The sequence below is a fragment of the Elephas maximus genome, chromosome 7 (assembly GCF_024166365.1).
Source record: "Elephas maximus indicus isolate mEleMax1 chromosome 7, mEleMax1 primary haplotype, whole genome shotgun sequence".
NCBI lineage: Eukaryota > Metazoa > Chordata > Mammalia > Proboscidea > Elephantidae > Elephas > Elephas maximus.
In genome coordinates, this window is record NC_064825.1 from 46023085 (window position 1) to 46039605 (window position 16521).

The following is a 16521-nucleotide window of genomic DNA, read 5'->3' on the forward strand; positions in this document are numbered from 1 at the left end:
CAATTGACACAGAAAAAGGGATCTGACAAATCTGAACACCCTTTCATGATTAAAAACTCAGCAAACTAGGAATAGAAGGTGTCTTAGGCTGGGTTCTCTAGACAAGCAAAACCAGTAAAGTGTATACGGCTCATAAGATTGTAGAGGCTGGAACATCCCAAGTCTGTGGATCAGGATAGAGGCTTCTCTCGATTCACGTAGGCTGGTGAACCCAACACTGGCCGGTCAGAGAGCAGGGCTCTTGCTCACAGACTGTGAAGATCAACGAATCCCAAGTTTGGCAGGCAAGACCGCAAGGCTTCTACTTATTCATGTACCTGCAGGGGCTGGCGAATCCAAGATCAGCAGGTTGGAGGACAGGGTTCCCACACACAGGGTGTGAATATCGACGAATCCTAAGATCGGCAGATAAGCTGACAGCTCATGTCCCAAGAATCAGAGGTCAGACGAACAGGAGGCAGCCGCAGGATCCAGAGCAAGCAAAAAGCCAGAACATCTGCTTATATTCAGATGCAGGCCACACTCCCCTTCAACTGATTGGCTACTCACAGCAGATTCCATCACAAGTGTGATCACATATAAACACTGAGAATCACAGCCAAGCCAAGTTGACACACAATCTTAACCATCACAGAAGGGAAACTCCTCACCATGATAAAAGGTATTTATGAAAAAAACACAGAGAATATTACACTCAATGGTGAAAGACTGAAAGCTTTCCCCCTAAGATCAGGAACAAGATGAAGATGCTGCTTTCGCCACTGCTATTCAGCATTGTACCAGAAATCCTAGCCAGGGCAATTGGGAAAGGAAAATAAGTAAAAGGGATCTAAATCAGAAAAGTAAAACTACCTTTATTTGCAAATGACATGATGCTACATTTAGAAAATCCTCAAGAATCCACAAGAAAGCTACTAAAAAAAAAACTAACTAATTCAGCAAAGTTGCAGGGTTCAAGATCAACACAAAAAAATCATTTGTGTTTCTATACCTCAGCAATGAACAATTTGATAAGGAAATTAAGAAAACCATTCCTTTTAAAATAGCATCTGAAAGAATAAAATACCTAGGAATAAATTTAACCAGGAAAGTGAAAGATTTGTACAATGAAAACTATAAAATATTGACGAACGAAATTAAAGAAGATCTAAATAAATGGAAGGACATTCCATGCTGATGGACTGAAAGACTTAATACTGTTAAGATGTCAATACCACCTGAAGCAATCTATTGATTCAATGCAATCCCGTCAAAATTCCAACAGCTTTTTGTAGAAATGGAAAACCAATCCTCAAGTTTATACGGAATTGCAACGGGCCTGATAACAGCCCAAGCAATCTTGAAAAAGAAGAACAAAGTAAGAGGAATTATAGTACCCAAAATATACTATAAAAAAATATACTATAAAAAAAAAAAAAAAGCTACAGTAATTAAAACAATATGGTACTGGTATAATGATAAACATACAGAACAATGGAATAGAATTGAGAATCTAGAAATAAACCCATACATCTATGGCCAATTGACTTTTGTTAAGGGTACCAGATACATTCAGTGGGGAAAGAATAGCCTCTTCAACAAATGGTGCTGGGACAATTGGGTTTCAATACGCAAAAGAATGAAGCTAGGCCCATACCTCACACAACATACGAAAATTAATTCAAAATGAATGCATGACTTAAATATAAGAGCCAAAATGATAAAACTTAGAAGAAAACATAGGGGTAAAGCTTGAAGACCTTTCTTTAGGCAATGAATCTTTATAAACGATAAAACACAAACAACAACAAAAAAATGATGAATTGGACCGCACCAAAATTAAAAACTTTCCATTGCATCAAGGGACACTATTAAGAAAGTGAAGAGACAATCGACAGAATGAGAGGGAATATTTGCTAACCATATATCAGATAAGGGTTTAATATCTAAAATGTATGAACTTAAAAATTCCCTGTAGCCGTCGACTTGATTTCAACTCATGGCGACCCTACGGGACAGAGGAAAACTACCCCATAGGATTTCCAAGGAGCAGCTGGGGGATTCAAACTGCTAACACTTAACCACTGTACCACCAGGGCCCCAAAATGTATAAAGAACCCTTAAAGCCCAATAATAAAAAGACTAACAACCCAATTTAAAAAATGGGCAAAAGACATAAATAGACATTTCTCCAAAGAAGATATATAAATGGCTAAAAAGTACATGAAAGGATACTCAACATCATTAGTCATTAGTGAAATGCAGACCAAAACCACAATGAGATACCACTTCATACTCACTAGGATGGCCACTATCAAAAACAAGTATTTGTGAGGTTGTGGAGAAAGCAGAACACTCATACGCTGCCGGGGGGAATGTAAACTGGTGCATTTGCTATGGAAAACAGTTTGGTGCTTTCTAAAAAAGTTAAACATAGAAATACCACATGACCCAGCAATTCCATTCCTAGGTATATAACCAAAAGAATCCAAAGCAGCTACTCAAGAAGACATATGTACACCAACGTACATTACAACATTTTTTACAACAGCTAAAATGTGGAAAACAACTCATGTTTATAAAAAAAAAAAAAAAAACTGTGGTATATACACACAATGTAGTATTATTCAGCTATAAAGAAAAGTGAAGTTCTGATACATGCCGCCATGTATGGATGAACCTTGAAAAACATTATGCTAAGTGTAATAAGACAGACACAAAAGGACAAATATTATATAATCTCACTTATAGGAAATATCTGGAATGGATAAATCCATCAATACAAAAGAAGACTAGTGGTTACCTCAGGTTAGGGGGAGCAGTAGGTGACGGAAAAAAATAGCATCATAATGTCTACTTAAAATTGGCAAATTATATGTGAATTATTCCTCAATAAAGACGAAGAAAGAAAAACGCCGTGTGTTTAAGTGGAGGGGAATAAAAGATACATAAATGTAATAACATTACACTGCATTTTGTCTTATACCCACAGACGCTAAAGAATTTTAAAAAACAGATTTGAAACACTTGATTGATTAAACAGTAAGCCATTCAGCTGCGTTTTGTTTTGAATCCTAGGAATTAGCACTTTTTTTTTTTGTAAACAGAAAAACTTTACAGTGGCAAGACACTAGTGAAACACTCAAAGATGGTACACTTCAGGGAGATAAAATATGTCATTAGCAAAATCCACCAAAAAATTTCAACCCTGTGATTTGGTAATCCTGCTCCTGAGAGCTGGTTCTAATTAAAAACAAGGGTCAATTAAATTCACAAAGATGTTTACTACAGTTAAATCTATAACATTCAAAACTGGATATACTCTGAATGTCCAATAATAAGGGAATAACTTTATACAGACACAAACCACATTTTAACTAACATCTTTTTTGGTATTAGCAGCATCAAACTTAAAACCACTCAATTAAAAATGATCTTCTCGAAACATTAACAGTGTGCGTAATATGCTACCTTTCATCTAAGAAAGAGGAAAAATATAACCTACATATTTATTTATGTGTTTAAAAAAAGTAATAATAAATAAAAGCCTTATTAAAGAAAAGAAAAGGGGGAGGAGCCCTGGTGGTGCAGTGGTTAAGAGCTCAGGCTCGACAGTTCAAATCCACCAGCCACTCCTTGAAAATCCTATGGGACAGTTCTGCTCTGTCCTATAGGGTCACTATGTGTCAGAACTGACTCAAAGGCGATGAGATTGGTTTTGTTTTTTTTATAAGAGAAGGACACAATACAGTGAAGGATTTATGGATAAATGCAGATTTTGCAGAACACGTTGTTTTGAAGATTTGACTTTGGAACTATAAATATTTTACACAATTATAAGCAAAGCAAAAAAATTTAGGGAGACAGGGCCAAGACAGCAGAATAGCCAGACGCTTCCTGCGATCCCTCTTACAACAAAGACCCGAGAACACTACTGAAACTATTATATTTATGACAAGCTAAGAGCCCTGAACATCAAAGGAAAAGTTAGAAAATGGACTGAGCGGCAGGCAGAGGGAGAGACGGTTCAGAAACGGAGAGGAGTTACCGGACCTAAATCACTGGGATCCCTCTGGTACCATTCCTGGGAGCGGCTGCGGCGGGCCGGTGGTAGCGTTCAGCCACAGCTGCCTCAGGAAGAAGCAGCCAGCCACACAGCCTACTCACACCTCCGGAACCAGAGAAGAACAGCGATCTCAGCAAAAGATAATTACTTGTGCATATTTTACCGGGCCCCCAGCCCCCAAGCCGGCTTCGGTGGCTGTTGATTTCCCTGGGCCTGAAATAGGCCGTGTTGAGCGCCTGGAGCCATTGTCCCAGCCTTGGAGTAGGAATAAATTCACAATTGGGGGATAAGATAATTTGCCAGCTCCACTAACGGGGAGCCCAGGACACAAGTGGCTGCTGTCCAGGAATAAATGGTCCCTGCACTTTGAATACCTTTCTCCCCTGCGTGGACCTATGTGGGCTTATTTTAGGAGAACAGGCCCTTGTTGGCAGACTGCAACCGTTTCAGCTGTGCTGTGAAATGGTGGGTGTTTGATATTTGACACCATTTTGCCTATTAAATAGGCTCCTCACCTACCCACATCAGGGACATAAGGACTGGTGGCTCCACTCAGGTCACCCAGCCACTGGTGACAGGGAACCAAGGATAACTGGTACCTCCCAGTCCTCACTAACAAAAGCACTGGGTGCCCATGACCCACCCACCTGTACGCTCTACAGCACAGGGATGCACTTTCCTCACAGACATTCAAGGAACGGTTCTCAGCCCCCTGCCTCATTCAGAGCATGACCCCCTGCTGCAACCAGATACTGGTACCTACACCAATCACCCATGCCCCTCTAAGACTGTAGGACAGAGCCTGTACCACACACTAGATGACCAGCTACCTGCACACCTCAGCTGAATTCACACAAGAAAAGTGAACGGACTCCCAGACTGATGTACCTGGTAACAGCTCTAGCCATCTGGTGACAGAACGTCAGAGCTTCAGAGGCGAAAATAATCAGGCTAGCTCACTCAAGTAACCCATTTGGACATACCAAAACGAAACAAAGCAAGAAGCTAGAATATAGTAAGCAAACATAAAATAAACTAATACAATAACTCATGGATGGCTTGGAGAAAACAGTCAATAAGAAGTCACATACAGAAACAGACCATGATCACCTCAACGAGCTCTCAAAACAAAGAATCAACGGATCTTCTGGATGAAGGTGCTGTCTTGGAATTACCAGATGCAGAATTTAAAACATTAATATACAGAACTCATCAAGACATCAGGAATGGAACTGGGAAGGAGATCAGGCAATATGCAGAACAAGCCAAGCAACACACCAAACCCAAAAAAACCAAACCCACTGCTGTTGAGTCGATTCCGACTCATAGCAACCCTATAAGACAGAGTAGAACTGCCCCATAGAGCTTCCAAGGAGCACCTGGCAGATTCAAACTGCCGATCCTTTGGTTAGCAACCGTAGCACTTAACCACTACGCCACCAGGGTTTCCCAAGGAACACAGAGATAAAGCATTTGAAGAAATTAAAAACGCTATTCTGGAACATGATAAAAAATTTAATAAGCCGGAAAAAGCCACAGGCGGACAGCAATCAGAAATTCAGAAGGTTAACAATAAAATTACAGAATTACACAACTCAGTAGAAAGTCAGAGGAGCAGAATTGAGAAACTAGAAGGCAGAATTTCTGAACTTGAAGATAAAGCACATGGAACCAATATATTTGAAGAAAAATCAGATAAAATAATTTTTTAAAAAATGAAGAAACCTTAAGAATCATATGGGACTCTACCAAGAGAAATAATCTACATGTGATTGGAGTACCAGAACAGGGAAGGATAACAGAAAATGCAGAGAAAATTGTTGAAGATTTGTTGGTAGAAAACTTACCTGATATAGTGAAAGATGAGAAGATATCTATCCAAGATGCTCATCGAATTCCACATAAGGATTTTAAAAGAAAGTCACCAAGACATATTATAATCAAACTTGCCAAAACGAAAGATAAAGAGAGAATTTTAAGAGCAGCTAGGGATAAACAAAAAGTCACCTACACAGGAGAGCCAGTAAGAATAATCTCAGACTACTCAGTAGAAACTACAAAGGCAAGAAGGCAATGGACTGACTTATTTAAAAAACTGAAAGGAAAAAAATTGCCAGCCAAGAATCATATATCCAGCAAAACGGTCTCTCAGATATGAAGGTGATGTTAGGACATTTCCAGATAAACAGAAGATTAGGGAATTCGTGAAAACCAAACCAAAACTACAAGAAACACTAAAGGGAGCTCTTTGGGTATAATATCAGGTATCAACCCAAGACGAGAACACTGGGCAGAGCAATCAGATGTCAACCCAGACATGAAAATCACAAACATAAATCAAGATTAAAAAAAAAAAAACACTCAAAACAGGGAAATAGTGATGTTATTATGTAAAAGAAGACAACATTAAAACAATAAAGAGGGATTAAGAAATGCAGTCACAGATCTTTCATATGGAGAAGACAAGGCAGTACAAAGAAATAAAACTCAGGTTTACATTCAGAAAAATAGGCATAAATAATAAGGTAACTACAAAGGAGACAAACTATCCTACACATCAAAATAAAATACAAGAAAAAATAGAGACTCCATAGAAAAAAAATCAATGGCAACGAATTCAAGGAAAAGACAATATATAACGATAATCTACTCAGGATAAAAAATTAAGTGGGAAAAAGAAACTGTCAACAACACACAGAAAAAGACATCAAAATGATAGCACTAAATTCATACCTATCCATAATCACACTGAATGTAAATGGACTAAACTCACCAATAAAGAGACAGAGAGTGGCTGAATGGATTAAAAAACAGTATGCATCTATATGCTGCCAACAGGAGACACACCTTAGACTTAGAGACACAAACAACCTAAAACTCAAAGGATGGAAAAAAATACAGCAAGCAAACAACAATCAAAAAAGAGCAGGAGTGGCAATATTAATTTCTGATAAAAAAGACTTTAAAGTTAAATTTATCATAAAGGATAAGGAAGGACACTATATAATGATTAAAGGGACAATATACCACGAGGATATAACTATACTAAATATTTATGTACCCAATGACAGGGCTGCAAGATACATAAAACAAACTCAATCAGCATTGAAAAGTGAGACAGGCAGCTCCACAATGATAGTAGGAGACTTCAACGCACCACTTTTGGTGAAAGACAGGACATCCAGAAAGAAGTTCAATAAAGACACAGAAGATCTAAATGCCACAATCAACCAACTTGACCTCATAGACATATACAGAACACTCCACCCAATGGTAGCCAAGTATACTTTCTTTTCTAATGCACGTGGAACATCCTCTAGAATAGACCACATATTAGGTCATAAAGCAAGCCTTAGCAGAATCCAAAACATTGGACTATTACAAAGCATCTTCTCTGACAAGAAGACCATAAAAATAGAAATCGATAACAGAAAAACCAGGGAAAAGAAATCAAACACTTGGAAACTGAACACCACCCTGCTCAAAAAAGACTGGATTATAGAAGACATTAAGGATGGAATAAAGAAATTCATAGATTCCAATGAGAACGAAAACACTTCCTATCAGAACCTTTGGGACACAGCGAAAGCAGTGCTCAAAGGTCGATTTATATCAATAAAAGCATGCACACAAAAAGAAGGGCCAAAATCAAAGAATTATCCCTACAGCTTGAACAAATAGAGAGTGACAAAAGAAACCCTCCGGCACCAGAAGAAAGCAAATAATAAAAATTAGAGCAGAACGAAATGAAATAGAAAACAGAAAAACAATTGAAAGAATTAGCAAGACCAAAAGCTGGTTCTTTGAAAAAAATCAATAAAATTGATAAACCATTGGCCAAACTGACAAAAGAAAAACATGAGAGGAAGCAAATAACCTGAACAAGAAATGAGATGGGCGACATTACAAACCTACCCAACTGAAATTAAAAGAATCACATCAGATTACTACAAAAAATTGTACTCTAACTAATTTGAAAACCTAGAAAAAGTGGATGAATTCCTAGAAACACACTACCTACCTAAATTAATACAAACAGAAGTAGAACAACTAAATAGACCCATAACAAAAGAGACTGGAAAGGAAATCAAAAAACTCCCAACAAAAAAAAGCCCTGGCCCGGACAGCTTCACTGTAGAGTTCTAACAAACTTTCAGAGAAGAGTTAATACCACTACTACTAAAGGTATTTCAGAAGATAGAAAAGGACGGAATACTCCCAAACTCATTTTATGAAGCCACCATATCCCTGATACCAAAACCAGGTAAAGACACCACAAAAAAGAAAATTACAGACTTATATCCCTCATGAACTGAGATGCAAAAATCCTCAACAAAATTCTAGCCAATAGAATTCAACAACATATCAAAAAAATAATTCACCATGACCAAGTGGGATTCATACCAGGTATGCAGGGATGGTTCAACATTAGAAAAACAATTAAAGTAATCCACTATATAAATGAAACAAAAGACAAAAATGACATGATTTTATCAATTAATGCAGAAAAGGCATTTGTCAAAGTTCAACACCCATTCATGATAAAAAACTCTTAGCAAAATAGGAATAGAAGGAAAGTTCTTTAGCATCATAAAAGGCATTCATATAAGGCCAAAAGCCAACATCATCCTCAATGGAGAGAGGCTGAAAGCATTCCCTTTGAGATCGGGAACCAGACAAGGATGCCCTTTATCACCACTCTTATTCAACACTATGTTGGAGGTAGCCCGGCCAGAGCAATTAGGCTAGATAAAGCAGTAAAGGGCATTCGGATTGGCAAGGAAGAAGTAAAATTATCTCTATTTGCAGGTGACATGATCTTAAAAAAAAAAAAACAAAATCCCTAAAGAATCCTCAAGAAAACTACTAAAACTAATAAAAGAGTTCAGCAGAGTATCAAGATACAAGATAAACAAAAATCAGTTGGCTTCCTCTACACCAACAAAAAGAACATCAAGGAGGAATCACAAAATCAATACCATTTACAGTAGCCCCCAAGAAGATAAATACTTAGGAATAAATCTTACCAGACATGTAAAAGACCTATACAAAGAAAACTACAAGACACTATTGCAAGAAATCAAAAGAGACCTACATAAGTGGAAAAACATACCTTACTCATGGATAGGAAGAACTTAACATTGTAAAAATGTCTATTCTACCAAAAGCGATCTACAGATACAATGCAATTCCGATTCAAATTCCATCGGCATTTTTTACTGAGATGGAGAAACAAATCACCAACTTCATATGGAAGGGAAAGAGACCCCGGATAAATAAGGCATTACTGAAAAAGAAGAATAAAGTGGCAGAGCTCACTCTACCTGATTTTAGAACCTATTATACTGCCACAGTAGTCAAACAGTCTGGTACTGGTACAACAGACACACAGACCAATGGAACAGAACTGAGAATCCAGACATAAATCCATCCACATATGAGCAGTTGATATTTGACAAAGGCCCCAAAACAGTTAAATGGCGGGAAAGACAGTCTTTTTAATAAATCGTGCTGGCATAATTGGATATCCATCCACTAAAAAATGAAACAAGACCCATACCTCACTCCAAGCACATAAACGAGCTCAAAATGCATCAAAGACCTAAATAGAAAATCTAAAACGATAAAGATCATGGAAGAAAAAATAGGGACAACGTTAGGAGACCTAATACATGGCATAAACAGTATACAAAACATTACTAACAATGCAGAAGAAAAACTAGATAACTGGGAGCTCCTAAAAATCAAACACCTATGGTCATCTAAAGACTTCACCAAAAGAGTAAAAAGATTACCTACAGACTGGGAAAAAGTTTTTAGCTATGACATTTCTGATCAGCGCCTGATCTCTAAAATCTACATGATACTGCAAAAACTCAACTATGAAAAGACAAATAACCCAATTAAAAAATGGGCAAAAGATATGAATAGACACTTCACTAAAGAAGACTTTCAGGTAGCTAACAGATACATGAGGAAATGCTCACTATCATTAGCCATTAGAGAAATGCACATCAAAACTACAATGAGATTTCAAGGTTGGCATTAATCCAAAAAACACAAAACAATAAATGTCGGAGATGCTGTGGAGAGATTGGAACACTTATATGCTGCTGGTGGGAATGTAAAATGGTACAACCACATTGGAAATCAATTTGGCGCTTCCTTAAAAAACTAGAAATAGAACTACCATACAATCCAGCAATCCCACTCCTTGGAATATATCCTAGAGAAATAAGAGCCTTTACATAAACAGATACATGCACACCCACGTTCATCGCAGCACTGTTTACAATAGCAAAAAGATGGAAGCAACCAAGGTGTCCATCAACAGATGAATGGATGAATAAATTATGGTATATTCACAATGGAATACTACATATCAATAAAGAACAGTGATGAATCTGTGAAACATTTCATAACGTGGAGGAATCTGGAAGGCATTATGCTGGGTGAAATTAGTCAGTTGCAAAAGTACAAATATTGTATAAGACCACTATTTTAAGAACTCAAGAAATAGTTTAAACAGAGAAGAAAATATTCTTTGATGGTTACGAGAAGGGGGAGGTAGGGGGAGTTGGAAAAGGGTATTCACTAATTAGATAGTAGATAGGAACTTCTTTAGGTGATGGGAAAGACAACACACAATACAGGAAAGGTCAGCACAACTGGACTAAACCAAAAGCAAAGAAGTTTCTGGAATAAACTCAATGCTTCGAAGGCCAGCGTAGCAGGGGCAGGGGTTTCAGGACCATGGTTTCAGGGGACATCTAAGTCAATTGGCTAGCAAGCAGCCATCTAAGATGCATCAATTGGTCTCAAGCCACCTGGGGTAAAGGAGAATGAAGAACACCAAAGACACAGGGTAATTATGAGCCCAAGAGACAGAAAGGGCCACATAAACCAGAGATTATACCAGCCTGAGACCAGAAGAACTAGATGGTGCCTGGCTACAACTGATGACTGCCCTGACAGGGAACACAACAGAGAACCCCTGAGGGAGCAGGAGAGCAGTGGCATGCAGACCTCAAATTCTTGTAAAAAGACCAGACTTAATGGTCTGACTGAGGCTAGAAGGACCCCAGAGGTCATGGTCCCCAGACCTTCTGTTAGCCCAAGGTAGGAACCATTCCCAAAGCCAACTCTTCAGACAGGGATTGGACTGGATTATGGAATAGAAAATGATACTGATGAGGACTGAGCTTCTTGGATCAAGTAGGCACATGAGACTATGTTGGCATCTCCTGTCTGGAGGGGAGCTAAGAGGGCACAGGAGATCAGAAGCTGGCTGAATGGACACGGAAGGAGTGTGCTGTCTCATTAGGGGGAGAGCAATTAGGAGTATATAGCCAGGTGTATATAAATTTTTGTATGAGAGACTGACTCAATTTGTAAACTTTCACTTAAAGCATGATTAAAATTTTAAATAAAAAAATTGAAATGGCAATCTCTAAAAAGATAAAACAAATTAACCTTATTATATATCAAATTAGTGCTTGAGCACAGAGAAAATAATTATTTTAAATTGCTTTAATTTCAAATACAGTAATTTCACTACATGTCCTTAGTGAGAATACTCTAAGAACCACAATAAAATTTTAAATTGTGTTTAGTACTCATATCGTTAGTCATCATATTGATTTTGTTATTCTGAAACTATCACATATTTCAGGTAAGATCAAATACGTAATTTTATTAGTCATAAGAACCAGGATTCTCAGTATGGGGGGGGGGGACACAAAAATAGTAAGATAAAGGTTTAAAAACCCTTAATTCTCAATTGGAATTGGCAATATCATTATGACCTAAGATTACAGTTCTTCCTTAAAAAGGGGGTAAGAGACTCTAATTCTGTTCACTGAAAAGATCTAGAAACAATGACCAATCCAGTAGCAATGACCACCCGCACAGTACCCAGACTGTGATGTCTAAACACCATTTCTAACTAATAAACTAAGGTTTCTTGAAGAAATGTCTAATTGCAAGTCTGGAGTAGAAAATATACAAGATGAGCACAGAACACGTTGTTATCACAAATATTAAAGAGTAACACGGTTGTGTCAAAAGAATTTCGGAGCCAACTTGAAGAGGCTCACACCAGAATGGATGGAACAATTTGAACAGCAAAAAGAATATCTGCAATGCAGTGATATAAATCAAACATCTTGATACACAGAATAAAAATCTCATTGGTCACTGAACCAACACATTATCTGAAAACATGGAAACACTAGGGCACTTGTAGCCTGCTTTTCCTATGTGGATTGTACCTCAGGGTAGCCGATGATAATAACAGAAAGTTCTTCTTTAAGAATTCCAGCTAATAAATGGAAGAAAATAAACACTCATTTTGCAACCGCCAATAAAGTAATGGATCTCGGTAGAGGATATCAATAACTTTGGAACTCTTCGGCAACACCTGTATCCACTGAACAACGTTCATATCATACAAGAGACAAGCAGACATTATGTGCTTCCTAATGTGCTGCAACAGGATACACACGATAAACCAGTGGCCCTCGAGTTGATTCCGACTCATGGAGACTCCATGGGTATCACAGTGGAACTCTGCTCCATTGGGGTTTTCAGTGGCTTATTTTTCGGATGTACATCTCCAGGCCTGCATGACTTGAACCTCCAATCTTTTCTGGTTAGCAGCTGTATTAACAGTTTGCAGGGACTTTGAAAATACACAATATCCCTTATAAAACGTTCATTCCCCTACCTCCAAAAACAATCAGATGTGAATCTGATTAAGCGTCTAGATTTAACTACCGGTTTTATGAAAATGCATGAACAGAAGAATTTGTTAAACACCACTACAGGGATGAAACCAGCAAAACCCAAACTGGAAAACTTCCAGGAAAAATGAGAGGTTTCTTCAACAAATAAATTGCAAGAGTTAAAAGAGATACACACATATCAATCACTGCAATGTGTGGACCACACTGGATCCTAATTCAAAAAATTTAACTGAAAAAAAAATTATGAAACAATTAAGGCAATTTGGACACTAACTGGATATTTTATTATATCAAGAAATTATTTTTTAAAATTAGGTGTGATAATGGTATTGTCATGATCTTTCTTTTAGAGATACATACTTAAGTATTATAGGTGAAATTATATGATAACACAGATTAGCTTCAAAACACTCCAGAGCAGGAGTGTGTGCAGGGAAATAGCAGAAGTGTGTGTGGGGAACTCCTGTACAGATGAAGGAAGGTTAGCTGTGTTGATAACTGGTAAAGCTGGATAATGGGCACAAGAGCTTCATTTTACTATTTTCTCTACTTTTGCATGTTTGAAATTTTGTATAATACGAAAAAAATTTTTAATTATCCTTTCCTCTAGATGACCAGCCAGTCAGGATAGCCATTTTAATTGATACGATTATAGAATTCCCATTTTCCAAACATTAAGGAGTTTTTTTCCCTTCCTACAGCATTAGCCAACCATCCATATCCCTCTACTTTCTACCTTTGGAAGCACTTCAACACTTATAAACACAGGGTCACAGAGCGAGTTACTACTACTAAGACCCCTCCCCCTCTAACATTAGCCACTCCTATGAGTAGCTAATGTTAGAGGGGGAGGGGTCTTAGTAGTAGTAACTCGCTCTGTGACCCTCCAGAGATAGCCTTAAAACAGCCTGTCCCTAGGCTCCAGCAGAAGAAAATACTGAACAGCATCTTGTCTGTAAGGTACATAGGAGCTGCTGCATAAGCTCTGAAGTCAGAATTACAACTGCAGTCTGTATATTGTCACCTCCAATGTTTACCTTTTTTTTTTTTTTAAAATAAAATGCCTCATTTTCTTAGTAAAAAAAAAAAAATTTTTTTTTTTTTTAGAACTCATCTAAATTAAACATCTCTAGAAAAGAAACTCAAAATAATTATCATACAGTTTCCTTGAGTAACTACATTCAGAAAAACACTGCTTTTCTGTGAATGTTTGCTTTCACTACTAATTCATAAACTAAGATATTCTGAAGTTCTGGTCTATGATATAGTCCTAGTCTAAGCTATATTTTATTCAAGTAAAACACAATGAAAACTAATACCAGGTACTGTACTATATTGCTTCTATGCTCTCTTCAATAGACTACAAATATGGCTATGAAATCTGTTAATAAATGCTTTCCTCTGATCCCTAAGACTTACCAACACTCTAAAAAGAAAATTTCTGACAGTATCTTACCTGCCTTTCATAGAAGAGGAACACAGAGATATGGAGGAGAGCTAAACTGATTTAAGTTAAAATGAAACTTAGGTTTCCACATTTCCCTTCTCTGATATCAACCAGCAATTGTCCTCCAGCTCCGCATTCAGTTCCTCTCTCAGGTAACACCTCCATCATCCACCCATACAGACTTCTAATTCAGGAGCCTAAAGAAAAGGCAAGCGGCATGTCCTTGAAACTATCCTCTTTCTTCAACTTCTTATTATTGGGTAACTTAATCTGTAGAGATTGTATACTTGCTGCTTTTTCTGAAGAAACCATAGCAATGTAATTTCAACTTCCTCATAAAAAATTTTCAGTATGTTAGGCTCCTTTGAATTTGCTGTGACAGGATTTAACCTACATTTTGTGAATGTTAATTTCCTATGTGGTTATATACTATGCATTTTTTAAAAAATCTTACAGTAATAAGCATATTAATGTAAGAAAACTGAGCAACCACTATCTTAGTATGCTCAAACTGGGGGACGGGGGCTGGTAATCCCTGATATAACAATAGGCACCTTTATACCCAAAGCACAAAAAACACAGTTTTCTTCAAAATTCCCTCACAGCAACAAACAGAATTAAATCGGAAATCACCACTCACCTTGTGCTACTGTTGACATGACCACAGATGGTGTGGAAGATACTACAGCTGTTACCGCAACCGTGTTAGGAATAGGTGATGGCGTAGAGCTGCTGCTACCACTGCTGCTGCTACTGACCAGAGATGACTGTGAAGCAGTTATAACCACGGGTGGCTTCTGGGTTGTAGAAGCAATGACTGATGTTGGTACAAGCTTAGTGACTGCTGCATAGTTATGGGATTTGGAGAGAATGTTCGGCACGAAGGTTGAACTTGGAGATGTGGTCACTATAATAACCTAAGGGAGGGAAAATAAGTTATTTTCATGTACCTACTATACTGTTTTTTTTACTATACTGTAATGTATCTAGATACACAGTCATACAGAATTCAAAAATAGCTTATGAAACATGAAGAAACAATTCAACAGAGAGGAATATACAACTAAAAATACATGAGTTTTCCTTTACTAAACCCGTTAAAAAAAACCAAACCCATTGCCATCGAGTCGATTCCAACTCATAGCGACTCTACGGGACAGAGTAGAACTGCCTCATAGGGCTTCCAAGGGGCACCTGGTAGATTCCAACTGTCAACCTTCTGATTAGCAGCTGTAGCTCTTAACCACTACACCACCAGGGTTTCCTTGCCTTTATTAGTAATCCTCAAAATGTATTTAAAAGTAACAATTTTATCAAATATCTTAAAAGACAACATACAATGCTGTGCAAGATACAACAAAGTAAGCATTTCAATATACTGCTTAGGGATTTATAAATAGGCACAATCTTTCTAGAAAGCAATCTGGACATTCATTCATTTATAAATATTTATTGAGCATCTACTATGTGCCAGGCACAGTTCTAGCTGCTGGGAATAGAGTAATGAACAAAGCAGACAAAGCTCACACTTTCATAGAATTTACATTCTAGTGGGGGGGGGTCAATAAACAAAGTATATATATGACATGTAATGATAAACGGAAGAGAAAATAAAGCAGAGTAAGGGAACAGATGATGGTGGAAGTGGTGCACAATTTTTACAGAATATTCGATGAAGACATCTCTGATAAGGTGACATCTGAGCAGAGACCAAAAGTTGGCGTGTGAACTATGTTGCTACCTAGGGGAAGAGTAAAGCAAAACCCACTGCCGTCAAATCGATTCCAACTCGTAACAACCCAATAAGACAGAGTAAAACTGACCCATAAGGTTTCAAAGGCTGTAAATCTTTACAGAAGCAGACTGCCACATCTTTCTCCCACAGAGCGGCTGGTGGATTCAAACCGCCAACCTTTCAGTTAGCAGCTGAGTGCTTTAACCACTGCGCACCAGAGCTCCTTACCTAAGGCACAAACCGAAACCAAATCAATCCATTGCTGTCAAGATGATTCTGACTCATAGTGACCCTACGGAACAGAGGAGAACTGTTCCCAAGGGTTTCCAAGGAGTAGCTGGTGGATTCAAACTGCTGACTTTTTGGTTAGCAGCTGAGTTCTATAACCACTGTGCCACCAGCGCTCCTCCTAAGGTACCAAAAACCAAAAAAAAAAAACCATTGCTATCAAGTTGATTCCAACTCACAGTGACCCTACAGGACAGAGTAGAACTGCCCCATACGGTTTCCAAGAAGTGGCTGACCTTTTGATTGGCAACCAAGCTCTTCA

At 37.9% G+C, this 16521-nt stretch overlaps 1 protein-coding gene across 11 annotated transcripts in view; it reads right to left on the reverse strand.

The window, feature by feature from the left end:
- The window catches only part of EMSY (EMSY transcriptional repressor, BRCA2 interacting), a 107494-nt gene that overhangs the window by 51433 nt on the left and 39540 nt on the right, over positions 1–16521 (reverse strand). For all 11 annotated transcript variants that reach the window (XM_049889768.1, XM_049889767.1, XM_049889765.1 and 8 more), the window contains one exon: positions 14877–15153. In XM_049889768.1, the coding sequence (XP_049745725.1) occupies positions 14877–15153 (277 nt within the window). The remainder of the gene's footprint in view (positions 1–14876; positions 15154–16521) is intronic.